At 47.5% G+C, this 24,723-nt stretch overlaps 1 protein-coding gene across 1 annotated transcript in view; it reads right to left on the bottom strand.

The window, feature by feature from the left end:
• LOC137366350 (uncharacterized) overlaps positions 1 to 13,139 on the bottom strand; it is a 218,687-nt gene extending 205,548 nt beyond the window's left edge. Inside the window, exons 1-2 of the mRNA XM_068028245.1 lie at positions 12,986 to 13,139; positions 6,073 to 6,402 (exon numbers count right to left, since the gene is read on the bottom strand). Coding sequence (XP_067884346.1) covers positions 6,073 to 6,402; positions 12,986 to 13,034 — 379 coding nt within the window. The 5' untranslated portion in view covers positions 13,035 to 13,139. The remainder of the gene's footprint in view (positions 1 to 6,072; positions 6,403 to 12,985) is intronic.
• Positions 13,140 to 24,723: the final 11,584 nt, after the last annotated feature.

Below are 24,723 nucleotides of genomic sequence, written 5' to 3'. Positions count from 1 at the left end.
CCAGCCAATCAGAGGGCCAGCAGTTTAGTCGTGTCAGCAACGCCATCGGGAGCAGTGGCCATTGATGGGACTGCAGAGGCCTCGGACCCAGGCCCAGTGGTGGAACCCGGACCTCAGGTAAATGAGGTGGGATCACCAGGACCAGTCTGGAAGGCCCTAGTGAGGGGGCGAAGAGGCAGTTGTGCAGTCCGGGGGGAGGGGATCCTGGGGGTTGAAGTGGTTCCCAGCGGGGGTGCTCCAGATTGCCCATGCAGGAGAGACACCACCACCACCCCCAAGCCCGCAAGGAGTGTGCCTCATGTTACAAGAGATCCTCTCTGGCAAGATCTAGCGGTGGCGGGAAGAGGCCTTAAATTGGCTGTTAATAGGCCACTTAAGGGCCTCAATTGGCCTCAGGGCAGGAAGGCCATTGTCAGCCTATCCCGTCCTCGGGAAGATGGCTTGGCAACAGGCTGTCTGTCCCCTGCTACCCGTCACGATTCTCTGTGCCCCCCGCCTCTCACCCGGCTTCAGGGGGGACCATAAATGTCTGGCCAGTGTGTGAGTGTGAGACAGAACAAGCAGAATAGCCTGATCAGAAACTTATTGTTTTTTGTGTTCAATAAGTGGACAGAGAGAAAGGGAGCGATAGAGTGGAACAGGGGAACAGAACATCAATCATCATCTTCATATGACTCTGTGAAAAAATCAATTTATTGTATTTTGAAAACATAAAACATAAGAATTAGGAGCAGGAATAGGACATTCGGCCCATTGAGCCATTTAATAAAATCACAGCTGATCTGATTGCAGCCTCAACACCACTTTCCTGCCTGACCCCACATAACTCTTGACTCCCTTGCAGATGAAAACTCTGTCTAACTCAGCCTTGAATGTACTCAATGACCCAGCCTCCACTGCTCACTGGGGAAGAGAATTCCAAAGATTAACCACCCTCAGAGAAGAAATTCCTCCTCATTTCTGTCGTAAATGAAGACCCCTTATTCTGAAACTGTGCCTCATAGTCCTAGATTCCCCCACGAGGGGAAACATCCTCTCAGCATCTACCCGTCAAGCCGCCTCAGAATTGTATATGTTTCAATAAGATCATCTTTCATTCTTCTAAACTCCAATAAGCATAGACTCAACCTGATCAACCTTTCCTCATAAGACAACCCCTTCATCCCAGGAATCAATCTAGTCAACCTTCTCTGAATTGCCTTCAATGCAAGTATATCCCTCCTTAAGTAAGGAGATCAAAACTGTACACAATACTCTAGGTCCGGTCTCACAACGCCCTGGACAGTTGTCGCAAGACTTCCCTGTTTTTATATTCCATTCCCCCTTGCAATAAAGGCCAACATTCCATTTGCCTTCCGAATTACTCACTGTACCTGCATGCTGATTTTTTGTGATTCGGCCAACAGGCCAAGATCGGCGCAGGCTTGGAGGGCCGAATGGCCTGTTCCTGTGCTGTACTGTTCTTTGTTCTTTGTGTACAAGGTCCCTCTGTACCTCAGCATTCAGCAGACTTTGCCTAATTAAATAATATTCTGCTCTTCTATTCTTTCTACCAAAGTGAATAACCTCACATTTTCCCACATTATACTCTATCAACCAAATTTTTGCCCACTCACTTAACCTCTGGAGTGTCTTTGGAAACACTTGAGCAGTAACCTTCTATGTGGCACCTTATCGAATGCCTTTTGGAAATCCAAATACACGACATTGTGGTCTCCCCCTTTATCCACCCTGCTTGTTACATCCTCAAATAACTCTAATAAATTTGTTAAACATGATTTCCCTTTCATAAAACCATGTTGACTCTACCTGAAATAAAAACAAGAAATGCTGGAAATACCCAGCAGGTCTGGCAGCATCTGTGAAGAGAGAAACAGAGTTAATATTTCAGGTCAGTGACCCTTCATCAGAGCTGGCAAATATTAGAAATGTAAAAGGTTATAAGCAAGTAAGGCGGGAGTGGGGCAAGAGATAACAAAGGAGAAGGTGTAGATAGGACAAGGTCACAGAATAGCTGACCAGAAGGTCATGGAGCAAAGGTAAACAATATGTTAATGGTGTGTTGAAAGACAAAGCATTAGTACAGAGAGGGTGTTAATGGACTGTAAACTGAACAGCCACAAGTACAAACATGAAAAAAAAAGTGGGCAAGCAAACTGAACAAGATGAAATAAAATAAAATAAACACAAAAAATATATAAAAAAAGGAAAAAGAAAAAAATAACTAAAAATAGAAATAAAATGGGGGGCCTGTCATGCTCTGAAATTATTGAACTCAATGTTCAGTCCGGCAGGCTGCAGTGTGCCTAATCGGTAGATGAGATGCTGTTCCTCGAGCTTGCGTTGATGTTCACTGGAACACTGCAGCAATCCCAGGACAGAGATGTGAGCATGAGAGCAGGGGGGAGCGTTGAAATGGCAAGCAACTGGAAGCTCAGGGTCCTGCTTGCGGACTGAGTGGAGGTGTTCTGCAAAGTGGTCACCCACTCTGCGTTTTGTCTCCCCAGTGTAGAGGAGACCACACTGTGAGCAGCGAATACAGTATACTACATTGAAAGAAGTACAAGTAAATCGCTGCTTCACCTGAAAGGAGTGTTTGGGGCCTGGGATAGTGAGGAGCGAGGAGGTAAATGGGCAGGTATTACACCTCCTGCGATTGCAGGGGAAGATGCCATGGGAAGGGGACGAGGTGGTAGGGGTAATGGAGGAGCGGACCAGGGTGTCACGGAAGGAATGATCCCTTCGGAATGCTGACAGGGGAAGGGAGGAGAAGATGCATTTGGTAGTGGCATCATGCTGGAGGAGGCGGAAATGGCAGAGGATGATCCTTTGGATATGGAGGCTGATGGGGTGGAAAGTGAGGACAAGGGGAATCCTATCGCGGTTCTAGGAGGGAGGGGAAGGGGTGAGGGTAGAGGTGTGGGAAATGGGCCGGACACGTTTGAGGGCCCTGTCAACCACAGTGGGGGGGAATCCTCGGTTGAGGAAAAAGGAAGACATATCAGAAGCGCTGTCATGGAAGGTAGCATCATCAGAGCAGATGCGTCGGAGACGAAGAAACTGGGAGAATGGAATGGAGTCCTTACAGGAGGTAGGGTGTGAAGAAGTGTAGTCGAGGTAGCTGTGGGAGTCAGAGGACTTATAATAGATATTAGTAGACAACCTAACCCCAGAGATGGAGATAGAGAAGTCGAGGAAGGGAAGGGAAGTGTCAGAGATGGACTCTACCTGATTTCATTCTGATTTTCCAAATTTCCTGCTACTACTTCCTTAATAATGGATTCTAGCATTTTCCCAATGACAGATGTTAGGCTAACTGGTCTGTAGTTTTCTGCTTTCTGTCTCCCTGCTTTCTTCAATATTATATTTGCAGTTTTCTAACCTGCTGGGACCTTTCCAGAATTTAGGGAATTTTTGAAGATTACAACCAATGCATCCATTATCTCTGCAGCCACTTCTTCTGACCCTAGGATGCAGGTTAACAGGTCTGAGGGACTTGTCAATCTTTAGTCCCATTGTGTTTTTTAGTACTTTTTGTCTGAGTATTGCTGAAAATAGAGACATGTTGTCGAAGCTTTTCACCTTGCACTCATCAGGACAATCCGCAAGAATAACCAATGTAAGGGAAAACAACAACTTTATCGAAACATAGAAACATAGAAAATAGGAGCAGGAGTAGGCCATTCAGCCCTTCGAGCGGCTCTGCCATTCATTATGATTTGGCTGATCATCCAACTCAGTAAAGTCTTATACAACTGTAACATGACCTGCCAACTCTTGTACTCAATACCCCGTCCAATGAAGAAAAGCATGCCGTATGCCTTCTTGACCACTCTATTGACCTGTGTTGCCACCTTCAGGGAACACTGGACCTGAACACCCAAATCTCTCTGTACATCAATTTTCCCCAGGACTTTTCCATTTACTGTATAGTTCACTCTTGAATTGGATCTTCCAAAATGCATCACCTCGCACTTACCCTGATTGAACTCAATCTGCCATTTCTCTGCCCAACTCTCCAATCTATCTATATTCTGCTGTATTCTCTGACAGTCCCCATTCACTATCTGCTACTCCACCAATCTTAGTGTCGTCTGCAAACTTGCTAATCAGACCACCTATACTTTCCTCCAAATCATTTATGTATATCACAAACAACAGTGGTCCCAGCACGGATCCCTGTGGAACACCACTGGTCACACGTCTCCATTTTGAGAAACTCCCTGCCACTGCTACTCTCTGTCTCCTGTTGCCCAGCCAGTTCTTTATCCATCTAGCTAGTACACCCTGAACCCCATGCGACTTCACTTTCTCCATCAGCCTACCATGGGGAACCTTATCAAACGCCTTACTGAAGTCCATGTATATGACATCTACAGCCCTTCCCTCATCAATCAACTTTGTCACTTCCTCAAAGAATTCTATTAAGTTGGTAAGACATGACCTTCCCTGCACAAAACCATGTTGCCTATCACTGATAAGCCCATTTTCTTCCAAATGGGAATAGATCCCATCCCTCAGTATCTTCTCCAGCAGCTTCCCTACCACTGACGTCAGGCTCACCGGTCTATAATTACCTGGATTATCCCTGCTACCCTTCTTAAACAAGGGGACAACATTAGCAATTCTCCAGTCCTCCGGGACCTCACCCGTGTTTAAGGATGCTGCAAAGATATCTGTTAAGGCCCCAGCTATTTTCCCTCTCACTTCCCTCAGTAACCTGGGATAGATCCCATCCGGACCTGGGGACTTGTCCACCTTAATGCCCTTTAGAATACCCAACACTTCCTCCCTCCTTATGCCGACTTGATCAGTACTGACCCTCTGACAGTGCAGCACTCCTTCAGTACTGACCCTCTGACAGTGCAGCGCTCCCTCAGTACTTACCCTCCGACAGTGCAGCACTCCCTCAGTACTGACCCTCTGACAGATCAGCGCTTCCTCAGTACTGACCCTCCGACAGTGCAGCACTCCCTCAATACTGACCCTCCGACAGTGCAGCACTCCCTCAATACTGACCCTCCAACAGTGCAGCACTCCATCAGTACTGACCCTCCGACTGTGCAGCACTCCCTCAATACTGACCCTCCAACAGTGCAGCACTCCCTCAATACTGACCCTCCGACAGTGCAGCACTCCCTCAGTACTGACCCTCCAACAGTGCAGGGTTCCCTCAGTACTGACCCTCTGACAGTGCAGCACTCCTTCAGTACTGAACCTCTGACAATGCAGCGCTCCCTCAGTACTGACCCTCTGACAGATCAGCGCTTCCTCAGTACTGACCCTCCGACAGTGCAGCACTCCCTCAGTACTGACCCTCTGACAGATCAGCGCTTCCTCAGTACTGACCCTCCGACAGTGCAGCACTCCCTCAATACTGACCCTCCGACAGTGCAGCACTCCCTCAATACTGACCCTCCAACAGTGCAGCACTCCATCAGTACTGACCCTCCGACTGTGCAGCACTCCCTCAATACTGACCCTCCAACAGTGCAGCACTCCCTCAATACTGACCCTCCGACAGTGCAGCACTCCCTCAGTACTGACCCTCCAACAGTGCAGGGTTCCCTCAGTACTGACCCTCTGACAGTGCAGCACTCCTTCAGTACTGAACCTCTGACAATGCAGCGCTCCCTCAGTACTGACCCTCTGACAGATCAGCGCTTCCTCAGTACTGACCCTCCGACAGTGCAGCACTCCCTCAGTACTGACCCTCCGACAGTGCAGCGCTCCCTCAGTACTGACCCTCTGACAGATCAGCGCTTCCTCAGTACTGACCCTCCGACAGTGCAGCACTCCCTCAGTACTGACCCTCTGACAGTGCAGCACTCCCTCAGTACTGACCCTCAGGCAGTGCAGCACTCCCTCAGTACTGACCCTCCGACAGTGCAGCACTCCCTCAGTACTGCGTCTCTGACATTCCAGCGCTCCCTCAATACTGACTTTCACAGTGAATATTCCATTGCTATCTAACAGATTCCCAATGCAGTCAGTGTGAATATTCCAGTGTATGTAACAGATTCCCAGCTTTGTCGATGAGAATGTGGCAAATTATATTTAAAAGCTATTTACCTCTAACTTCTATCTTGGTTCCCTTTCCTTTGATGAATCTATTTTTTCCTATAATTTCACAATAGTAAGTTCCAGTGTCACTTTGCTGTATGTTTCTGATGGTGAGAATGAAGCTGTTGTATTTGGAATCCCTGGAAGGTTGGAATTGGCCAATGCTGCCTTGGTCCCCGATAACCTTGTCATTTATGGAATTTTCATGCAGTAGTTTCCACTCTACATCAGTGTTTCCCACATTGCCATTCTCCATCGCACATTGTAAATGCACTGAACTTCCCTCTCTCACGTCGATCAGTTCTGGAGTCTGAATGATTGCTGAGGCCTCCGTTATGCCTGAAACATTTAAAAAATAAAATAAACCATGGAAAACAACTGATCATCTGACAGCAGCTTAAGAGGACGGGTTAATGAAATCTTCTGTATTTCAAAATTCAGTGAGGTTGATAAACACTCGCCAGGATCCACTCCTCCTGCACCAGACAAAGGTACAGGAAGAAGGGAAGATTTTATCATTGGAAGATCAGGGACAGGCACCCAAACAAGGGCTGATTCAGTTTGGGAAGGAGAGGTGGGGAAATGTGGCACTGCCTGCCCACACCAGGGAAAATGGTCATCAAAGATTCCAAGACTATTATCAAACCCCAACTGTTTCATCAGTGCCTTTCAGGGAGGGGAACCCATTACCACTTCACTGTCTGGCCCACAAGAAATTCCGGTTGCATTAAATAGTTGACTATTGATGGAGTCTAAAACAGCCTGATTGTGTAGAGCCACCAGTGGACACAGGGTGTACAGTCAGGTAGCAGCGGTCCAGGGAATTGCATCCCATAAAGTCTGACAGCACTAGGTCAAACAAGGTCAAGGAAACATCCTGCAACAGTTTGTCTACTCCTTTAAAGTGATGAACCAGCATAATTGCGAATGCTGTGGTTCAGTTGGTAGCATTCCTATCGCTGAATTACAAGATAAAAGCAAAATACTGCAGATGCTGGAAATCTGAAATAAAAACAAGAAACGCTGGAAATACTCAGCAGGTCTGGCAGCACCTGTGGAGAGAGAAGCAGAGTTAATGTTTCAGGCCAGTGACCCCCTTCCCCCCACCAGAACCAGGCTGAGTATTTCCAGCATTTCTTGTTTTTGTTTCTGAATTACAAGGTTCTAGGTTCAAATCCCACTCCAGAGCTTGAGCACAAAAGTCGAGGTTGGCACTCCAGTGCAGTACTGAGGGAGTGCTGCAAAGTTAGAAGTGCTGTTATACAGATGTGACATTAAACTGAGGACCCAACTGCCTGCTTGGGTGGATGTAAAAGATCTCATGGCACTATTTCAAAGAAGGGCAGGGGAGTTATCCCTGGTGTCTTGGCCAATATTTATCCCTCAATCAACATCACAAAAAAACAGATTTTTATTAATACATTGCTGTTTGTGGGATCTTGCTGTGTGCAAACTACCTGCTGTTTCCTGCATCACAACCATGCACAGAAGGAGGCCATTCAGCCCATCGTGTCTGGACTGGCACTCCGAAAAAGCAATTCACTTAGTGCCATTCCCCCACCTTCTCCCCGTAATCCTGCACATTCTTCCTTTTCATATAATAATCAAATTCCTTTTTGAATGCTTCAGTTGAACCTGCCTCCACCCAGTCTCAGGCAGCGCATTCCAGACCTTAACCACTCGCTATATGAACATTTGGAGAGCTGGTGCAGACACGATGGGCCGAATGGTTTTCTACTGCACTGGAACAATTCCATGATTCTGTGAAAAAGTTTTTCCTCATGTCACTTTTGCTTCTCTTACCCATTACTTTAAATCTGTGCCCTCTCGTTCTCAATCCTTTCACAACTGGGAACAGTTTCTCTCTATCGACTCTGTCCAGACCCCTCATGATTTTGAATACCTTTATCAAATCACCTCTCAACCTTCTCTTCTCCAAGGAAAATAGTCCCAACTTCTCTCATCTACCTTCATAACTAAAATTCCTCATCCCTGGAACCATTCTTGTGAATCTCTTGTGTACTCTCTCCAATGCCCTCACGTCTTTCCTAAAGTGCGGTGCCCAGAACTGGACGCAATACTCCAGCTGAGGCCGAACTAGTGTCTTATACAAGTTCAACATAACCTCCTTGCTCTTGTACTCTATGCCGTACGTACGGACATACAAACATACAAATTAGGAGGAGTAGGCCACTCGGCCCTTCGAGCCTGCTCCTCCATTCAATAAGTTCATTGCTGAACTGATTTCTCCATATTTCCACCTACCCCCGATAACCTTCCACCCCCTTGCTTATCAAGAATCTATCTGCCTCTGCCTTAAAAATATCAAAGACTCTGCTTCCACTGCCTTTTGTGGAAGAGAATTCCAAAGACTCACAACCCTCAGAGAAAAAAATTCTCCTAATTTCAGTCTTAAATGGGCGACCCCTTCTTTTTAAACAGTGACCCCTAGTTCGAGATTCTCCCACATGAGGAAACATCCTTTCCACATCCACCCTGTCAAGACCCCTCAGAATCTAATGTTTCAATCAAGTCGCCTCTTACTCTTCTAAATTCCAGCGGATACAAGCCTAGCCTGTCCAATCTTTCCTCATAAGACAGCCCGCCCATTCCAGGTATTTGTCTAGTAAACCTTCTCTGTACTGCCTCCAACGCATTTACATCCTTCATTAAATAAGGAGACCAAAACTGTACACAGTACTCCAGATGTGGTCTCACCAATGCCATGTGTAGCTGAAGCATAACCTCCCTACTTTTGTATTCAATTCCCCTCACAATAAACGATAACATTCTATTAGCTTTCCTAATTACATGCTGTACCTGCATACTAACCTTTTGCGATTCATGCACTAGGACACCCAGATCCCTCTGCATCTCAGAGCTCTGCAATCTCTCACCATTTAGATAAAATGCTTCTTTTTTATTCTTCCCGCCAAAGTGGAGAATTTCACACTTTCCCACATTATACACCATTTGCCAGATCTTTGCCCACTCACTTAACCTATCTATATCCCTTTGTAGCCTCCTTATGTCCTCTTCACAATTTACTTTCCTGCCTATCTTTGTGACATCAGAAAATTTAGCAACCATACCTTCGGTCCCTTCATCCAAATCATTTATATAAATTGTATGAAGTTGAGGCCCCAGCACAGATGCCTGTGGCACATCACTGGTTACATCTTGCCAACCAGAAAATGACCCATTTATACCTACTCTCTGTTTCCTGTTAGCTAACCAATCTTCTATCCATGCCAATATGTTACCCCCTGCATCATGAGCATTTATTTTCTGCATCAACCTTTGATGTGGCACCTTATCAAATGCTTTCTGGAAATGTAAGTACAGTATATCCAGCAGTTCCCCTTTATCCACAGCACATTACTTTTTCAAATTATTAATAAAGCCCAGGATATTGTATGCTTTATTAACCGCTCTCTCAACCTGTCCTGCCACCTTCAGTGACTTATACACATATACACCCAGGTCCCTCTGCTCCTGCACCCCCTTTAGCATTCTACCCTTTATTTTATATTGTCTCTCCATGTTCTTCCTACCAAAATGGATCACTTCACATTTCTTTGCATTGAACTTCATCTGCCACCTGTCTGCCCATTCCACCGACTTGTCGATATCCTTTTGAAGCTCAAAACTATCCTCCTTACAGTTCACAATGCTTCTAAGTTTCGTATCATCTGTAAACTTTGAAATTGTGCCCTGTACACCAAGGTCCAGGTCATTAATATATATCAGGAAAAGCAAGGGTCCCAACACTGATTCCTGGGGAACTCCACTACAAACCTTCCTCCAGCCCAAAAAACATCCATTAACCACTACTCTTTGTTTCCTGTCACTCAGCCGATTTCGTATCCATGTTGCTACCGTCCCTTTTATTCCATGAACTACAACCTTGCTCACAGGTCTGTTGTGTGGCATTGTATCAAACGCCATTTGTAAGTCCATATGTATACCACATCAACAGCATTGTTTTTTTAAAATTCATTCATGGGATGTGGGCGTCGCTTGCTAGGCCAACATTTATTGCCCATCCCTAATTGCCCTTGAGAAGGTGGTGGTGAGCTGCCTTCTTGAACCGCTGCAGTCCATGTGCGGTAGGTACACCCACAGTGCTGTTAGGAAGGGAGTTCCAGGATTTTGACCCAGCGACAGTGAAAGAACGGCGATATAGTTCCAAGTCAGGATGGTGTGTGACTTGGAGGGGAACTTGCAGCTGGTTGTGTTCCCATGTATTTGCTGCCCTTGTCCTTCTAGTTGGTAGAGGTCGCGGGTTTGGAAGGTGCTGTCTAAGGAGCCTTGGTGTGTTGCTGCACTGCATCTTGTAGATGGTACACACTGCTGATACTGTGCGTTGGTGGTGGAGGGAGTGAATGTTTATGGATGGTGTGCCAATCAAGCGGGCTGCTTTGTCCTGGATGGTGTCGAGCTTCTTGAGTGTTGTTGGAGCTGCACCCATCCAGGCAAGTGGAGAGTATTCCATCACCCTCCTGACTTGTGCCTTGGAGATGGTGGACAGGCTTTGGGGAATCAGGAGGTGAGTTACTCGATGCAGGATTCCTAGCTTCTAACCTGCTCTTGTAGCCATGGTATTTATATGGCTACTCCAGTTCAGTTTCTGGTCAATAGTAGCCCCTAGGATATTGATAGTGGTGGATTCAGCAATGGTAATGCCATTGAATGTCAAGGGGAGATGGTTAGATTCTCTCTTGTTGGAGATGGTCTTTGCCTGGCACTTGTGTGGCGCGAATGTTACTTACCACTTATCAGCCCAAGCCTGGACATGAGATCAGTAGCTGAGTGGCCCTGGCGGAACCCAAACTGAGCATCACTGAGCAGGTTATTGCTAAGCAAGTGCTGCTTGATAGCACTGTTGATGACACCTTCCATCACTTTACTGATGATTGAGAGTAGGCAGATGGGGTGGTAATTGGCCGGGTTGGACTTGCCCAGCTTTTCGTGTACAGGACATACCTGGGCAATTTTCCACATTGCCGGGTAGATGCCAGTGTTGTAGCTGTACTGGAACAGCTTGGCTAGGGGCACAGGTTTTCAGTACTACTGCCGGAATATTGTCAGGGCCCATAGCCTTTGCAGTATCCAGTGCCTTCAGTCGTTTTTTGATATCACGCGGAGTGAATCGAATTGGCTGAAGTCTGGCATCTGTGATGCTGGGAACTTCAGGAGGAGGCCGAGATGGATCATCAACTCAGCACTTCTGGCTGAAGATTGTTGCAAATGCTTCAGTCTTGTCTTTTGCACTGATGTGCTGGGCTCCCCCATCATTGAGGATGGGGATGTTTGTGGAGCCACCTCCTCCAGTTAGTTGTTTAATTGTCCACCACCATTCACGGCTGGATGTGGCAGGACTGCAGAGCTTAGATCTGATCCGTTGGTTATGGGATCGCTTAGCTCTGTCTATCGCATGCTGCTTACGCAGTTTGGCACGCAGATAGTCCTGTGTTGTAGCTTCACCAGGTTAACACCTCATTTTGAGGTATACCTGGTGCTGCTCCTGGCAAGCCCTCCTGCACTCTTCATTGAACCAGGGTTGGTCTCGTGGCTTGATGGTAATGGTAGAGTGGGGGATATGCCGGGCCATGAGGTTACAGATTGTGGTTGAGTACAATTCTGCTGCTGCTGATGGCCCACAGAGCCTCATGGATGGCCAGTTTTGCATTGCTAGATCTGCTCGAAATCTATCCCATTTAGCACGGTGGTAGTGCCACACAACTCAAAGGAGTGTATCCTCAATGTGAAGGTAGGACTTTGTCTCCACAAGGACTGTGCGGTAGTCACTCCTACCAATACTGTCTTGGACAGATGCATCTGCGGCAGGCAGATTGGTGAGGACGAGGTCAAGTATGTTTTCTCCTCACCACCAGCCGTATACCCAGTCTAGCAGATATGTCCTTTAGGACTCGGCCAGCTCGGTTAGTAGTGGTGCTACCGAGCCACTCTTGGTGATGGACATTGAAGTCCCCCACCCAGAGTACATTCTATGCCCTTGCCACCCTCAGCGCTTCCTCCAAGTGGTGTTCAATTCAATTCAAGAGGAGTACTGATTCATCAGCTGAGGGAGGGCGTTAGGTAGTAATCAGCAGAAGGTTACCTTGCCCATGTTTGGCCTGCTGCCATGAGACTTCATGGGGTCTAGAGTCAATGTTGAGGATTCCCAGGGCAACTCCCGCCCTACTGTATACCACTGTGTCACCACCTCTGCTGGGTCTGTCCTGCCAGTGGGACAGGACATACCCGGGGATGATGATGGCAGTGTCTGGGACATTGTCTGTAAGGTATGATTCCGTGAGTATGACTATGTCAGGCTGTTGCTTGACTAGTCTGTGGGACAGCTCTCCTAATTTTGGCAGAAGCCCCCAGCTGTTAGTACGGAGGATTTTGCAGGGTCGACAGGGCTGGGTTTGCCGTTGTCGTTTCCGGTGCCTTGGTCAATGCCGGACGGTCCGTCCAGTTTCATTCCTTTTTATTGACGTCGTAGCGGTTAGATACAACTGAGTGGCTTGCTAGGCCATTTCAGAGGGCATGTCAGAGTTAGCCACATTGCTGTGGGTTTGGAGTCACACGTAGGCCAGACCAGGTAAGGACAGCAGATTTCCTTCCCGAAAGGACATGAGTGAACCAGATGGGTTTTTACAACAATCGACAATGGTTTCATGGCCATCATTAGACTAGCTTTTAATTCCAGATTTATTAATTGAATTCAAATTGTGCTGTGGTGGGATTTGAACCCATGTCCCCAGAGCAATACCCTAGGTTACTAGTCCAGTGACAATACCACTACACCACCGCCTCCCCTCATCAGCCCTCTCTGTTACCTCATCTTATTGCTCTTATTCCTATTTAAGTAAACACACCACAGCTCGCTCACCAAACTGAGACACATACTCACCCACAACACAGAGAGAGAGGATCACAGCCAGGAACAGTTTCTGCACCATTTCAGAATAAAGATCCTGTTACTCCAGCCTCTGTACTTTATACAGAATGAATTTATATTAACAAACATGTAACAGAGGCAGTGAGCATTGTCTAATGCTCATAGTTCCTAATATCACCACAAGAAGAGGAAGGAACTAAGAAAAGGAAGTTCACACACCCAAGGGATTGTCGAATTGTCAAGCTGCTGTTGGCTGATCTGAAGAATAAAATTAGTTGGGGTTCTTGTTGCTCATCACTATTATCAGCCTTGCTGGAATCTGAGCCGGTGTGGGTCTCTGCACTGGTCAGGATTTTCCTTGCTGATGTTAGTTACTAACTGATTTGTCACTGTGATATTCATTAATCACTGGGTTCCTGTGCTAGCAGAGGGAACTCCAGTTTCTCAGGCCCACTGAAATCCTCCCAATTCCAAAGAGAGAGAGAGGTTTTTATTTCACTAACATCGAGCTTCAGTGACTGCACTAACGCAGGGTTCAATAGGTGACTTCACAGCTTGGAAGATGAGAGTTTCTCCCACACCAGCTCTGCAGCAGTTCCCTCGCTAAGATCGGCCAGAGATCGGTCAGTACCTTCACCTCCATGGAAACACCAACCAATACTCTGGAGGCAATCTGGGTCAGAATGGAGAGAGCAAGGAGATCATAACGGCTATTAGACCAACCATCCATTCATGAAATCTTATAATAATAAGGCACAAATGGAGACCATTCAGCCCATCATTCCTGGGCCAGCTCTTTGGTCGAGCTTTCCAAGTATTCCCATTCCCCACAGCCCATACGTACTTTTTTTCTTTTCAAGTATTTATCCAATTTTCTTTTGAAAGTTACTGTTGAATCTGCTTTCAGATAGGATCCATTATGATTTTCTAACTAGCTGCAGCAATTCAGCATCATTTGTCACTCCTCAGATACTGAAGCAGTCCGTGTAGAAATGCAGCAAGACCTGGACAATATCCAGGCTTGGGCTGATAAGTGGCAAGTAACATTTGCGCCACACAATTGCCAGGCAATGACCATCTCCAACAAGAGAAAATCTCACCATCTCCCCTTGACATTCAATGGCATTACCATTGTTGAATCCCCCATTATCAACATCCTAGGGGTTACCGTTGACCAGAAACTGAACTGGATTAGCCATATAAATACAGTGGCTACAAGAGCAGGTCAGAGGCTAGGAATCCTGAGGCGAGTAACTCACCTCCTAACTCCCCAAAGCCTGTCAAGTCAGGAGTGTGATGGAATACTCTCCACTTGCCTGGATGGGTGCAGCTCCAACAACACTCAAGAATGGCTCCTTCACTGTCGCTGGGTCAAAATCCTGGAACTTCCTTCCTAACAGCACTGTGGGTGTACCTACATCCCAAGGACTGGAGCAGTTCAAGAAGGCAGTTCACCACCACCTTCTCAAAGGCAATTAGGGATGGGTAATAAATGCTGACTTTGCCAGAGATACTCACATCCAATGGACGCATTCAAAAAAGTCTTCGCAATTTGTCCTGTCACTTTCAGTGGCAGAATTTGGTGTAGGAGGCGGGGCTCCCAGCACCGGGCCGAAAAGGCAGAGGGAACCCCACTTCTGCATTTTCGTGGCCCCCCCACCCCCCCAGAGCAATCCTCCAATGTTTTTCAATTAAAGATTCACAAGCCGGGATCCTCATCCCTTTAAAGGTGGAAATCCAGCCTCCATGAGCTGCTGGCCAATCAGAGGACCAGCAGCTCAGCGGTATCAGCAGTGCCACCAGGGGCGGTGGCCACTGTCAGTACTGCAGAGGCCTCAGACCCAGGCCTAGCACTGGAACCCTGTGTCCTCTGGTTCACAACACTTACAGTCATACGGTCATAGGGCTGAATTTTCAGGTCCCGATGGGGGCGGGCACGGGGTTGCGGGGGGGGGAACAGGCATGGAATTTTCCGGCATCGGCTGGCAGGTCAATTCCCAGTTCCATCTCGCCCCAGGGACCATTCCCAGCTCCATATCACCCTGGGCCAATTCCCAGTGGTGCCAATGGGGGGTATGTGGGGCAGTGGGTTGGGGGCAGCAGGACTACCCACCCACAGCCAATTACATCATTTAATGGCTTATTAAGGCCAATTGTCAGAGGCCGACTGGAACTTTCCAGTCAGTCTCCAGGTCCCTGCAGTCAGCGGGGCCTCCCAGCAACAAAGTGACAGGCCAGTGCCCCAGGGACCCCAGGCAGTCTGAGAGGAGGGTTCCCCCTCAACACCACAGGCCTTGCTGCTGAGGCCATTTTTAGTTTAAAGTTAAGAACATTGGAGAGACGTTGCCTCCATCTTGAGATGCCTCTCTCTCTCTCTCACTTACCTGAAAAAGCAGCCTGCTCCATCGTCCAAGCTGGAGAGCCTCCTATTGGCCCTCTGGCTTCAGGAACACTGAGCCCATCCTCTGGCCACTAATTGGCCAATTCAGAAAAATTGCAGCCGTGTGACTGTTCCCCACTCACTTCTGTGACCCTTTTCAGCCTGATAGCAGGACCCTGAAGCCTGCCAAGAAAATGCTGCCCATAAAAAGAAAAAAAGAAAGACTTGCATTTATATTTAAGACTTTCATGACCACCGGACATCTCAAAGCTCTTTACAGCCAATGAAGGACTTTTTGAAACAGGAAACACGGCAGCCAGTATGCACAGCAAGCTCCCACAAACAGCAATGTGATAATAACCAGATCATTCATATTTGTGATGTTGATTGAGGGATAAATATTCGCCAGGATTAGGGCCAATCAAGGATAGTAGTGGGAAGTTGTGTGTGGAATCAGAGGAGATAGGGGAAGCGTTAAATGAATATTTTGCGTCAGTATTTACAGTAGAGAAAGAAAATGTTGTCGAGGAGAATACTGAGATTCAGGCTACTAGGCTAGATGGGATTGAGGTTCACAAGGAGGAGGTGTTAGCAATTTTGGAAAGTGTGAAAATAGATAAGTCCCCTGGGCCAGATGGGATTTATCCTAGGATTCTCTGGGAAGCTAGGGAGGAGATTGCAGAGCCTTTGTCCTTGATCTTTATGTCGTCATTGTCGACAGGAATAGTGCCGGAAGACTGGAGGATAGCAAATGTTGTCCCCTTGTTCAAGAAGGGGAGTAGAGACAACTCTGGTAATTATAGACCTGTGAGCCTTACTTCGGTTGTGGGTAAAATGTTGGAAAAGGTTATAAGAGACAGGATTTATAATCATCTTGAAAAGAATAAGTTCATTAGAGATAGTCAGCACGGTTTTGTGAAGGGTAGGTCGTGCCTCACAAACCTTATTGAGTTTTTCGAGAAGGTGACCAAACAGGTGGATGAGGGTAAAGCAGTGGATGTGGTGTATATGGATTTCAGTAAGGCGTTTGATAAGGTTCCCCACGGTAGGCTATTGCAGAAAATACGGAAGTATGGGGTTGAAGGTGATTTAGAGCTTTGGATCAGAAATTGGCTAGCTGAAAGAAGACAGAGGGTGGTGGTTGATGGCAAATGTTCATCCTGGAGTTTAGTTACTAGTGGTGTACCGCAAGGATCTGTTTTGGGGCCACTGCTGTTTGTCATTTTTATAAATGACCTGGAAGAGGGTGTAGAAGGGTGGGTTAGTAAATTTGCGGATGACACGAAGGTCGGTGGAGTTGTGGATAGTGCCGAAGGATGTTGTAGGTTACAGAGGGACATAGATAGGCTGCAGAGCTGGGCTGAGAGATGGCAAATGGAGTTTAATGCGGAAAAGTGCGAGGTGATTCACTTCGGAAGGAGTAACAGGAATGCAGAGTACTGGGCTAATGGGAAGATTCTTGGTAGTGTAGATGAGCAGAGAGATCTTGGTGTCCAGGTGCATAAATCCCTGAAGGTTGCTAACCAGGTTAATAGGGCTGTTAAGAAGGCATATGGTGTGTTAGCTTTTATTAGTAGGGGGATCGAGTTTCGGAGCCACGAGGTCCTGATGCAGCTGTACAGAACTCTGGTGCGGCCGCACCTGGAGTATTGCGTGCAGTTCTGGTCACCGCATTATAGGAAGGATGTGGAAGCTTTGGAAAGGGTGCAGAGGAGATTTACTAGGATGTTGCCTGGTATGGAGGGAAGGTCTTACGAGGAAAGGCTGAGGGACTTGAGGTTGTTTTCGTTGGAGAGAAGGAGGAGGAGAGGTGACTTAATAGAGACATATAAGATAATCAGAGGGTTAGATAGGGTGGATAGTGAGAGTCTTTTTCCTCGGATGGTGATGGCAAACACGAGGGGACATAGCTTCAAGTTGAGGGGTGAAAGATATAGGACAGATGTCAGAGGTAGTTTCTTTACTCAGAGAGTAGTAGGGGCGTGGAACGCCCTGCCTGCAGCAGTAGTAGACTCGCCAACTTTAAGGGCATTTAAGTGGTCATTGGATAGACATATGGATGAAAATGGAACAGTGTAGGTCAGATGGTTTCACAGGTCGGCGCAACATCGAGGGCCGAAGGGCCTGTACTGCGCTGTAATGTTCTAATTCTAATTCTAATTCGAAGGACACCAGGGATAACTCCCCTGCTCTTCTTCGAAATAGTGCCACAATATCTTTGACATCCACCCAAGCAGGTTTAATATCTCATCCAAACGACAGTATCTCCAACAGTGCAGCACTCCCTCAGTACTGATCCTTTGACAGTGTAGCACTCCCTCAGTACTGACCCTCCGACAGTGCAGCTGTCCCTCAGTACTGACCCTCCGACAGTGCAGCACTCCCTCAGTACTGACCCTCCAACGGTGCAGCACTCCCTCAGTACTGACCCTCCGACAGTGCAGAACTCCCTCAGTACTGACCCTCCGACAGTGCAGCACTCCCTCAGTACTGATCCTTTGACAGTGCAGCACTCCCTCAGTACTGACCCTCTGACAGTGCAGCTCTCCGTCAGTTCTGACCCTCCGACAGTGCAGCGCTCCCTCAGTACTGACCCTCCGACAGTGCAGCACTCCCTCAGTACTGACCCTCCGACAGTGCAGCACTCCCTCAGTACTGACCCTCTGACAGTGCAGCACTCCCTCAGTACTGACCCTCCGACAGTGCAGCACTCCCTCAGTACTGACCCTCCAACAGTGCAGCACTCCCTCAGTACTTCACTGGAGTGACAGACTTGACTTTTGGGTGCAAGCCCTGGGGTGAAAATTGAACCCAGAACCTTGAGTCTCAGAAGCAATCGCGCCACCAACTGAGCCACATTAAACCACAGAGGGAAACCATTTGGCCCATCAAGAACATGCCAGCTCTCTGTAGAGCAACCCAATCAGTCCCATTCCCCCACTCTATCCCCAAAGCCCTGCAAGTTTATTTCCCTCAAGTATTCATCCAATTTACTTTTGAAATCGTTGATTGTCTCTGCTTCCACCACTCTCATGGCAAGCAAGTTCCACTCGCTGTGTAAAAAAGTTCTTACTCACACACCCCCCGCATCTCTTGCCCAAAACCTTCAATCTGTGTCCCCCAGTCCTTGTACCATTAGCTAATGAGAACAGCTTTTCTTTGTCTAACTTATCCAAACCTATGGGATCGCTTAGCTGTGTCTATTGCTGTTTCTACTGATCGGAATGCAAGTAGTCCCATGTTGTAGCTTCACTGGGTTGACACCACATTTTTAGGTACCAAAACAGAAAGTGCTGGAAATACTCAGCAGGTCAGGCAGCATGTGGGCAGAGAGTTAACATTTCAGGTCTGTGACCAGATGCTGCCAGACCTGCTGACTATTTCTTGTTTTTATTTCAGATTTCCAGCATCCGCAATATTTTGCTTTTATTTTAGTGTTTACTTCACTGCCACTTCTCCTCCAGGAATGCCCACCTTGAAGAAGTTCTGCTCTTCTCTCCGACGGGATTTCCGTTTGTCTCTTTTACCTTGTTCATCTTCATTGCTTTCTATTTCCCTCCTGGTGCTAGATAAAGTTTCTACCAAAACTCGTTTTCACAGCCACATCTCCTTCCTCAGTGACTGTCTCTGACTCCGACTTATTCCACGTGGATTCCAACTGCAGTTTCACCCATCATGTTGTGAATCCACCCAGGATTACAGGTATCTCCGAGAAATACAACATTCCTCGGACTGCTACTCTCGCCGCATCCTGAGATCCACACTCAGTGCTATGCACCGCCACATGCACACACTGGACCTCTCTCTCCAGCAGCACCGTCTCACCTTATCTCAAATCTATGTTCTGATGAAGGGTCACTGACCTGAAACATTAACTCTGTTTCTCTCTCCACAGATGCTGCCAGACCTGCTGAGTATTTCCGGCATTTCTTGTTTTTATCTCAAAGCTGTTCTCCTCCGCAGTTTCATTTCAGCCTTCGTCTCATACGACGTATTAACAAAAAACTTTTTTTCTTCCTTTCAGGTGTTAAGCAACGCAAGCTCCAGCAGCTGATGGGGACTAATGCCCCTCCAGATCCTTCTTCCCCTTCACTTCCATCTGACCCCATCCCTTCTCCTAATCTGACCCCTTGCTGTGTATTCACAATACGCTCTGACCTTCCCATCATTAACACAAGGGGAGGTGGTGGCATAGTGGTTTTGTCACTGGATTGATGACACAAGGTATTCTTCTGAGAATATAGGCTCGAATCCCAGCACAGCAAAAAGTGGAATTTGAAATTAATTAATCTGGAATTAAAAGCTATTCTAATAACGGCCGTGAAACTTCTGCCCATTGAAGTAAAAACCCATGTGGTTCAGTGATGCCCTTTAGGGAAGGAAATCTGCTATCCTTATGTGGTCAAGTCTCCATGTGACTCCAGAGCCACGACAATGTGGTTGATTCTGAAATGGCCTAGCAAACCACTCAGTTGTATCGAACTGCTACAAAGTCAATAAAAAAGCATGAAACTGGACAGACCATCCGACACTGGAAACAATAGTGGCAAACCCAGCCTGGTCACCCCTGCAAAGTCCTCCTTACTAACATCTGGGGGCTTGTGCCAAAGTTGGGAGAGCTGTCCCACAGACCAGTCAAGCAACAGCCTGAAATAAAAACAAGAAATGCTGGAACCACTCAGCAGGTCTGGCAGCATCTGTGGAAAGAGAAACAGAGTTAACGTTTCGGGTCAGTGACCCTTCTTCAGAACTAGCAAATATTAGAAATGTCAAAGGTTAGAAGCAAGTGAGGCGGGGGTGGGACAAGAGATAACAAAGGAGAAGGTGTAGATTGGACAAGGGCACATAGCTGACCAAAAGGTCATGGAGCAAAGGCAAACAATATGTTAATGGTGTATTGAAAGACAAAGCATTAGTACAGATAGGGTGTTAACAGACTGAATATTGAACAGCAGCAAGTACAAACATGAAAAGAAAAGTGGATAAGCAAATTGAACAAACTAAGATGAAATGAAATAAACAAAAAAAAATTGTAAAAAATGTAAAAAAGAAAAAAAAAGAAAAAATAACTAAAAATAAAAGTAAAGTGGGGGGGCTGTCCTGCTCTGAAATTATTGAACTCAATGTTCAGTCCGGTAGGCTGTAGTGTGCCTAATCGGTAAATGAGATGCTGTTCCTCAAGCTTGCGTTGATGTTCACTGGAACACTGCAGCAATCCCAGAGATGCGAGCATGAGAGCAGGGGGGAGTGTTGAAATGGCAAACAGCCTGACATAGTCATACTCACAGAATCATACCTTACAGACAATGTCCCAGAACCAGCCATCACCATCCCCAAGTATGTCCTGTCCCAGCAGCAGGACAGACCCAGCAGAGGTGGTGACACAGTGATATACAGTCAGGAGGGAGTTGCCCTGGGAGTTCTCAACATCAACTTCAAACCCTATGAAGTCTTGTGGCATCAGGCCAAACATGGGCAAGGAAACCTCCCGTTGATTACCACCTACTGCCCTCCCTCAGCTGATGAATCAGTACTCCTCCATGTTGAACACCACTTGGAGGAAGCACCAAGGGTGGTAAGGGCACAAAATGGACTCTGGGTGGGGGACTTCAATGTCCATCACCAAGAGTGGCTCAGTAGCACCACTACTGGCTGAGTCCTAAAGGACATAGCTGCTAGACTGGGTCTGTGGCAGGTAGTGAGGGAAAAACATACTTGGCCTCATCCTCACCAATCTGCCTGCCGCAGATGCATCTGTCCATGACAGTATTGGTAGGAGTGACCACCGCACAGTCCTTGCGGAGACAAAGTCCTGCCTTCACATTGAGGATACCCTCTGTCGTGTTGTGTGGCACTATCACCGTGCTAAATGAGATAGATTTTGAACAGATCTAGCAATGCAAAGCTGGGCATCCATGAGGCACTGTGGGTCATCAGCAGCAGCAGAATTGTACTCAACCACAATCTGTAACCTCATGGCCCGGCATATCCCCCACTCTAACATTATCATCAAGCCAGGAGACCAACCCTGTTTCAATGAAGAGTGCAGGAGGGCATGCCAGGAGCAGCACTAGGCATACCTCAAAATGAGGTAACAACCTGGTGAAGCTACAACCCAGGACTACTTGCATGCCAAACTGCGTAAGCGGCATGCGATAGACAGAGCTAAGCGATCCCATAAACAATGGATCAGATCTAAGCTCTGTGGTCCTGCCACATCCAGCCGTGAATGGTGGTGGACAATTAAACAACTAACTGGAGGAGGTGGCTCCACAAATATCCCCATCCTCAATGATGGGGGAGCCCAGCACATCAGTGCAAAAGATAAGGCTGAAATATTTGCAACAATCTGCAGCTAGAAGTGCCGAGTTGATGATCCATCTCAGCCTCCTCCTGAAGTCCCCAGCATCACAGATGCCAGACTTCAGCCAATTCGATTCACTCCGCGTGATAACAAGAAACGACTGAAGACACTGGATACTGCAAAGGCTATGGGCCCTAACAATATTCCGGCAATAGTACTGAAGACCTGTGCTCCAGAACTTGCTGCACACCTAGCCAAGCTGTTCCAGTACAGCTACAACACTGGCATTTACCTGGCAATTGCCCAGGTATGTCCTGTACACAAAAAGCAGGACAAGTCCAACCCGGCCAATTACCGCCCCATCAGCCTACTCTCAATCATCAGCAAAGTGATGGAAGGAGTCATCAACAGTGCCATCAAGCAGCACTTGCTTAGCAACAACCTGCTCAGTGATACCCAGTTTCGGTTTCGCCAGGGCCACTCAGCTCCTGACCTTATTACAGCCTTGGTTCAAACATGGACAAAAGAGCTGAACTCAAGAGGTGAGGTGAGAGTGACTGCCCTTGACATCAAGGCAGCATTTGACCGAATATGGCATCAAGGAGCCCGAGCAAAACTGAGGTCAATGGGAATCGGGGGAAAACTCTCTGCTGGTTGGAGTCATACCTAGCACAAAGGAAGATGGTTGTGGTTGTTGGAGGTCAATCATCTCAGTCCCAGGACATCACTGTAGGAGTTCCTCAGGATCGTGTCCTAGGCCCAACCATCTTCAGCTGCTTCATCAATGACCTTCCTTGAATCACAAGGTCAGAAGTGGGGATGTTCGCTGATGATTGCACAATGTTCAGCACCATTCATGACTCCTCAGATACTGAAGCAGTCCATGTAGAAATGCAGCAAGACCTGGACAATATCCAGGCTTGGGCTGATAAGTAGCAAAGAACAACAAAGAACAAAGAACAAAGAAAATTACAGCAAAGGAACAGGCCCTTCGGCCCTCCAAGCCTACGCCGATCCAAATCCTCTATCTAAACCTGTCGCCTATTTTCTAAGGGTCTGTATCTCTTTACTTCCTGCCCATTCATGTATCTGTCTAGATACATCTTAAAAGACGCTATCGTGCCTGCGTCTACCACCTCCGCTGGTAATGCGTTCCATGCACCCACCACCCTCTGCGTAAAGAACTTTCCACGCATATCCCCCCTAAACTTTTCCCCTTTCACTTTGAACTCGTATCCCCTTGTAATTGAATCCCCCACTCTGGGAAAAAGCTTCTTGCTATCCACCCTGTCTATACCTCTCATGATTTTGTACACCTCAATCAGGTCCCCCCTCAACCTCCGTCTTTCTAATGAAAATAATCCTAATTTACTCAACCTCTCTTCATAGGTAGCGCCCTCCACACCAGGCAACATCCTGGTGAACCTCCTCTGCACCCTCTCCAAAGCATCCACATCCTTTTGGTAATGTGGCGACCAGAGCTGCACGCAGTATTCCAAATGTGGCCGAACCAAAGTCCTATACAACTGTAACATGACCTGCCAACTCTTGTACTCAATACCCCGTCCGATGAAGGAAAGCATGCCGTATGCCTTCTTGACCACTCCATTGACCTGCGTTGCCACCTTCAGGGAACAATGGACCTGAACACCCAAATCTCTCTGTACATCAATTTTCCCCAGGACTTTTCCATTTACTGTATAGTTCACTCTTGTAACATTCATGCCACACAAGTGCCAGGCAATGACCATCTCCAACAAGAGAGAATCTAACCATCTCCCCTTTACAATCAATGGCATTACAATCGCTGAATCCCCCACTATCAACATCCTAGGGGTCACCATTGACCAGAAACTGAACTGGAGTAGCCATATAAATACCGTGGCTACAAGAGCAGGTCAGAGGCTCAGAATCCTGCGGCGAGTAACTCACCTCCTGACTCCCCAAAGCCTGTCCACCATCTACAAGGCACAAGTCAGGAATGTGATGGAATACTCTCCACTTGCCTGGATGGGTGCAACTCCAACAACACTCAAGAAGCTCAACACCATCCAGGACAAAGCAGCCCGCTTGATTGGCACCCCATCTACAAACATTCACTCCCTCCACCACCGACGCACAGTGGCAGCAGTGTGTACCATCTACAAGATGCACTGCAGCAATGCATCAAGGCTCCTTCGACAGCACCTTCCGAACCCATGACCTCTACCAACTAGAAGGACAAGGGCAGCAAATACATGGGAACACCACCACCTGCAAGTTCCTCTCCAAGTCACACACCATCCTGACTTGGAACTATATCGCCGTTCCTTCACTGTCACTTGGTCAAAATCCTGGAACTCCCTTCCTAACAGCACTGTGGGTGTACCTGCCCCAAATGGACTGCTTCAGTTCAAGAAGGCAGCTCACCACCACCTTCTCAAGGACAATTAGGGATGGGAAATAAATGCTGGCCTTGCCAGTGACACCCACATGTCATGAATGAATTTTAAAAACGCTGAACGTTCTGTATTCAGCAAAGGACTCAGTTTTATCCCCTTACACCCCCACCTCAATGAAATTCGCGCTCGGCATGAAGTTGAGCTCTTCTTCAGTTGCCTCCGCCTCTGGGCTCACTTCTTTGACCAGGAGTCCTCCCCCCGACCAACAGACCCATTCACCCGCCTACAGCATTCTCTTACCCACTCTTGATCTTTTCATTGAAAACTGTCGGCGAGACATTGGTCATCTCAATTTCTCTGACCCCCTCACTCACTCTAACCTGTCTCCCTCTGAACTTGAGGCACTCCGTTCTCTCAGGTCTAACCCCGACATGGTCATCAAACCTGCAGACGAGGGTGGTGCTGTTGTTGTCCGGCGTGCCTACCTCTACCCTGCAGAGGCTCAGTGCCAACTCTCAGACACTTGTTCCTACTTGCCCCTGGACCATGACCCCATCACCGAACATCAAGCTGCTGTCCACAGGACTGTCACTGACCTCATCTCCTCTGGAGATCGTCCCTCTACAGCTTCCAACCTCATAGTCCCACAACCCCGGACAGCCCGCTTCTACCTCCTTCCCAAAAT

The sequence above is a fragment of the Heterodontus francisci genome, unplaced genomic scaffold (genome assembly GCF_036365525.1).
Source record: "Heterodontus francisci isolate sHetFra1 unplaced genomic scaffold, sHetFra1.hap1 HAP1_SCAFFOLD_377, whole genome shotgun sequence".
In the NCBI taxonomy this organism is placed as follows: Eukaryota; Metazoa; Chordata; class Chondrichthyes; order Heterodontiformes; family Heterodontidae; genus Heterodontus; species Heterodontus francisci.
This window is presented reverse-complemented; position numbering and strand designations above follow the sequence as displayed.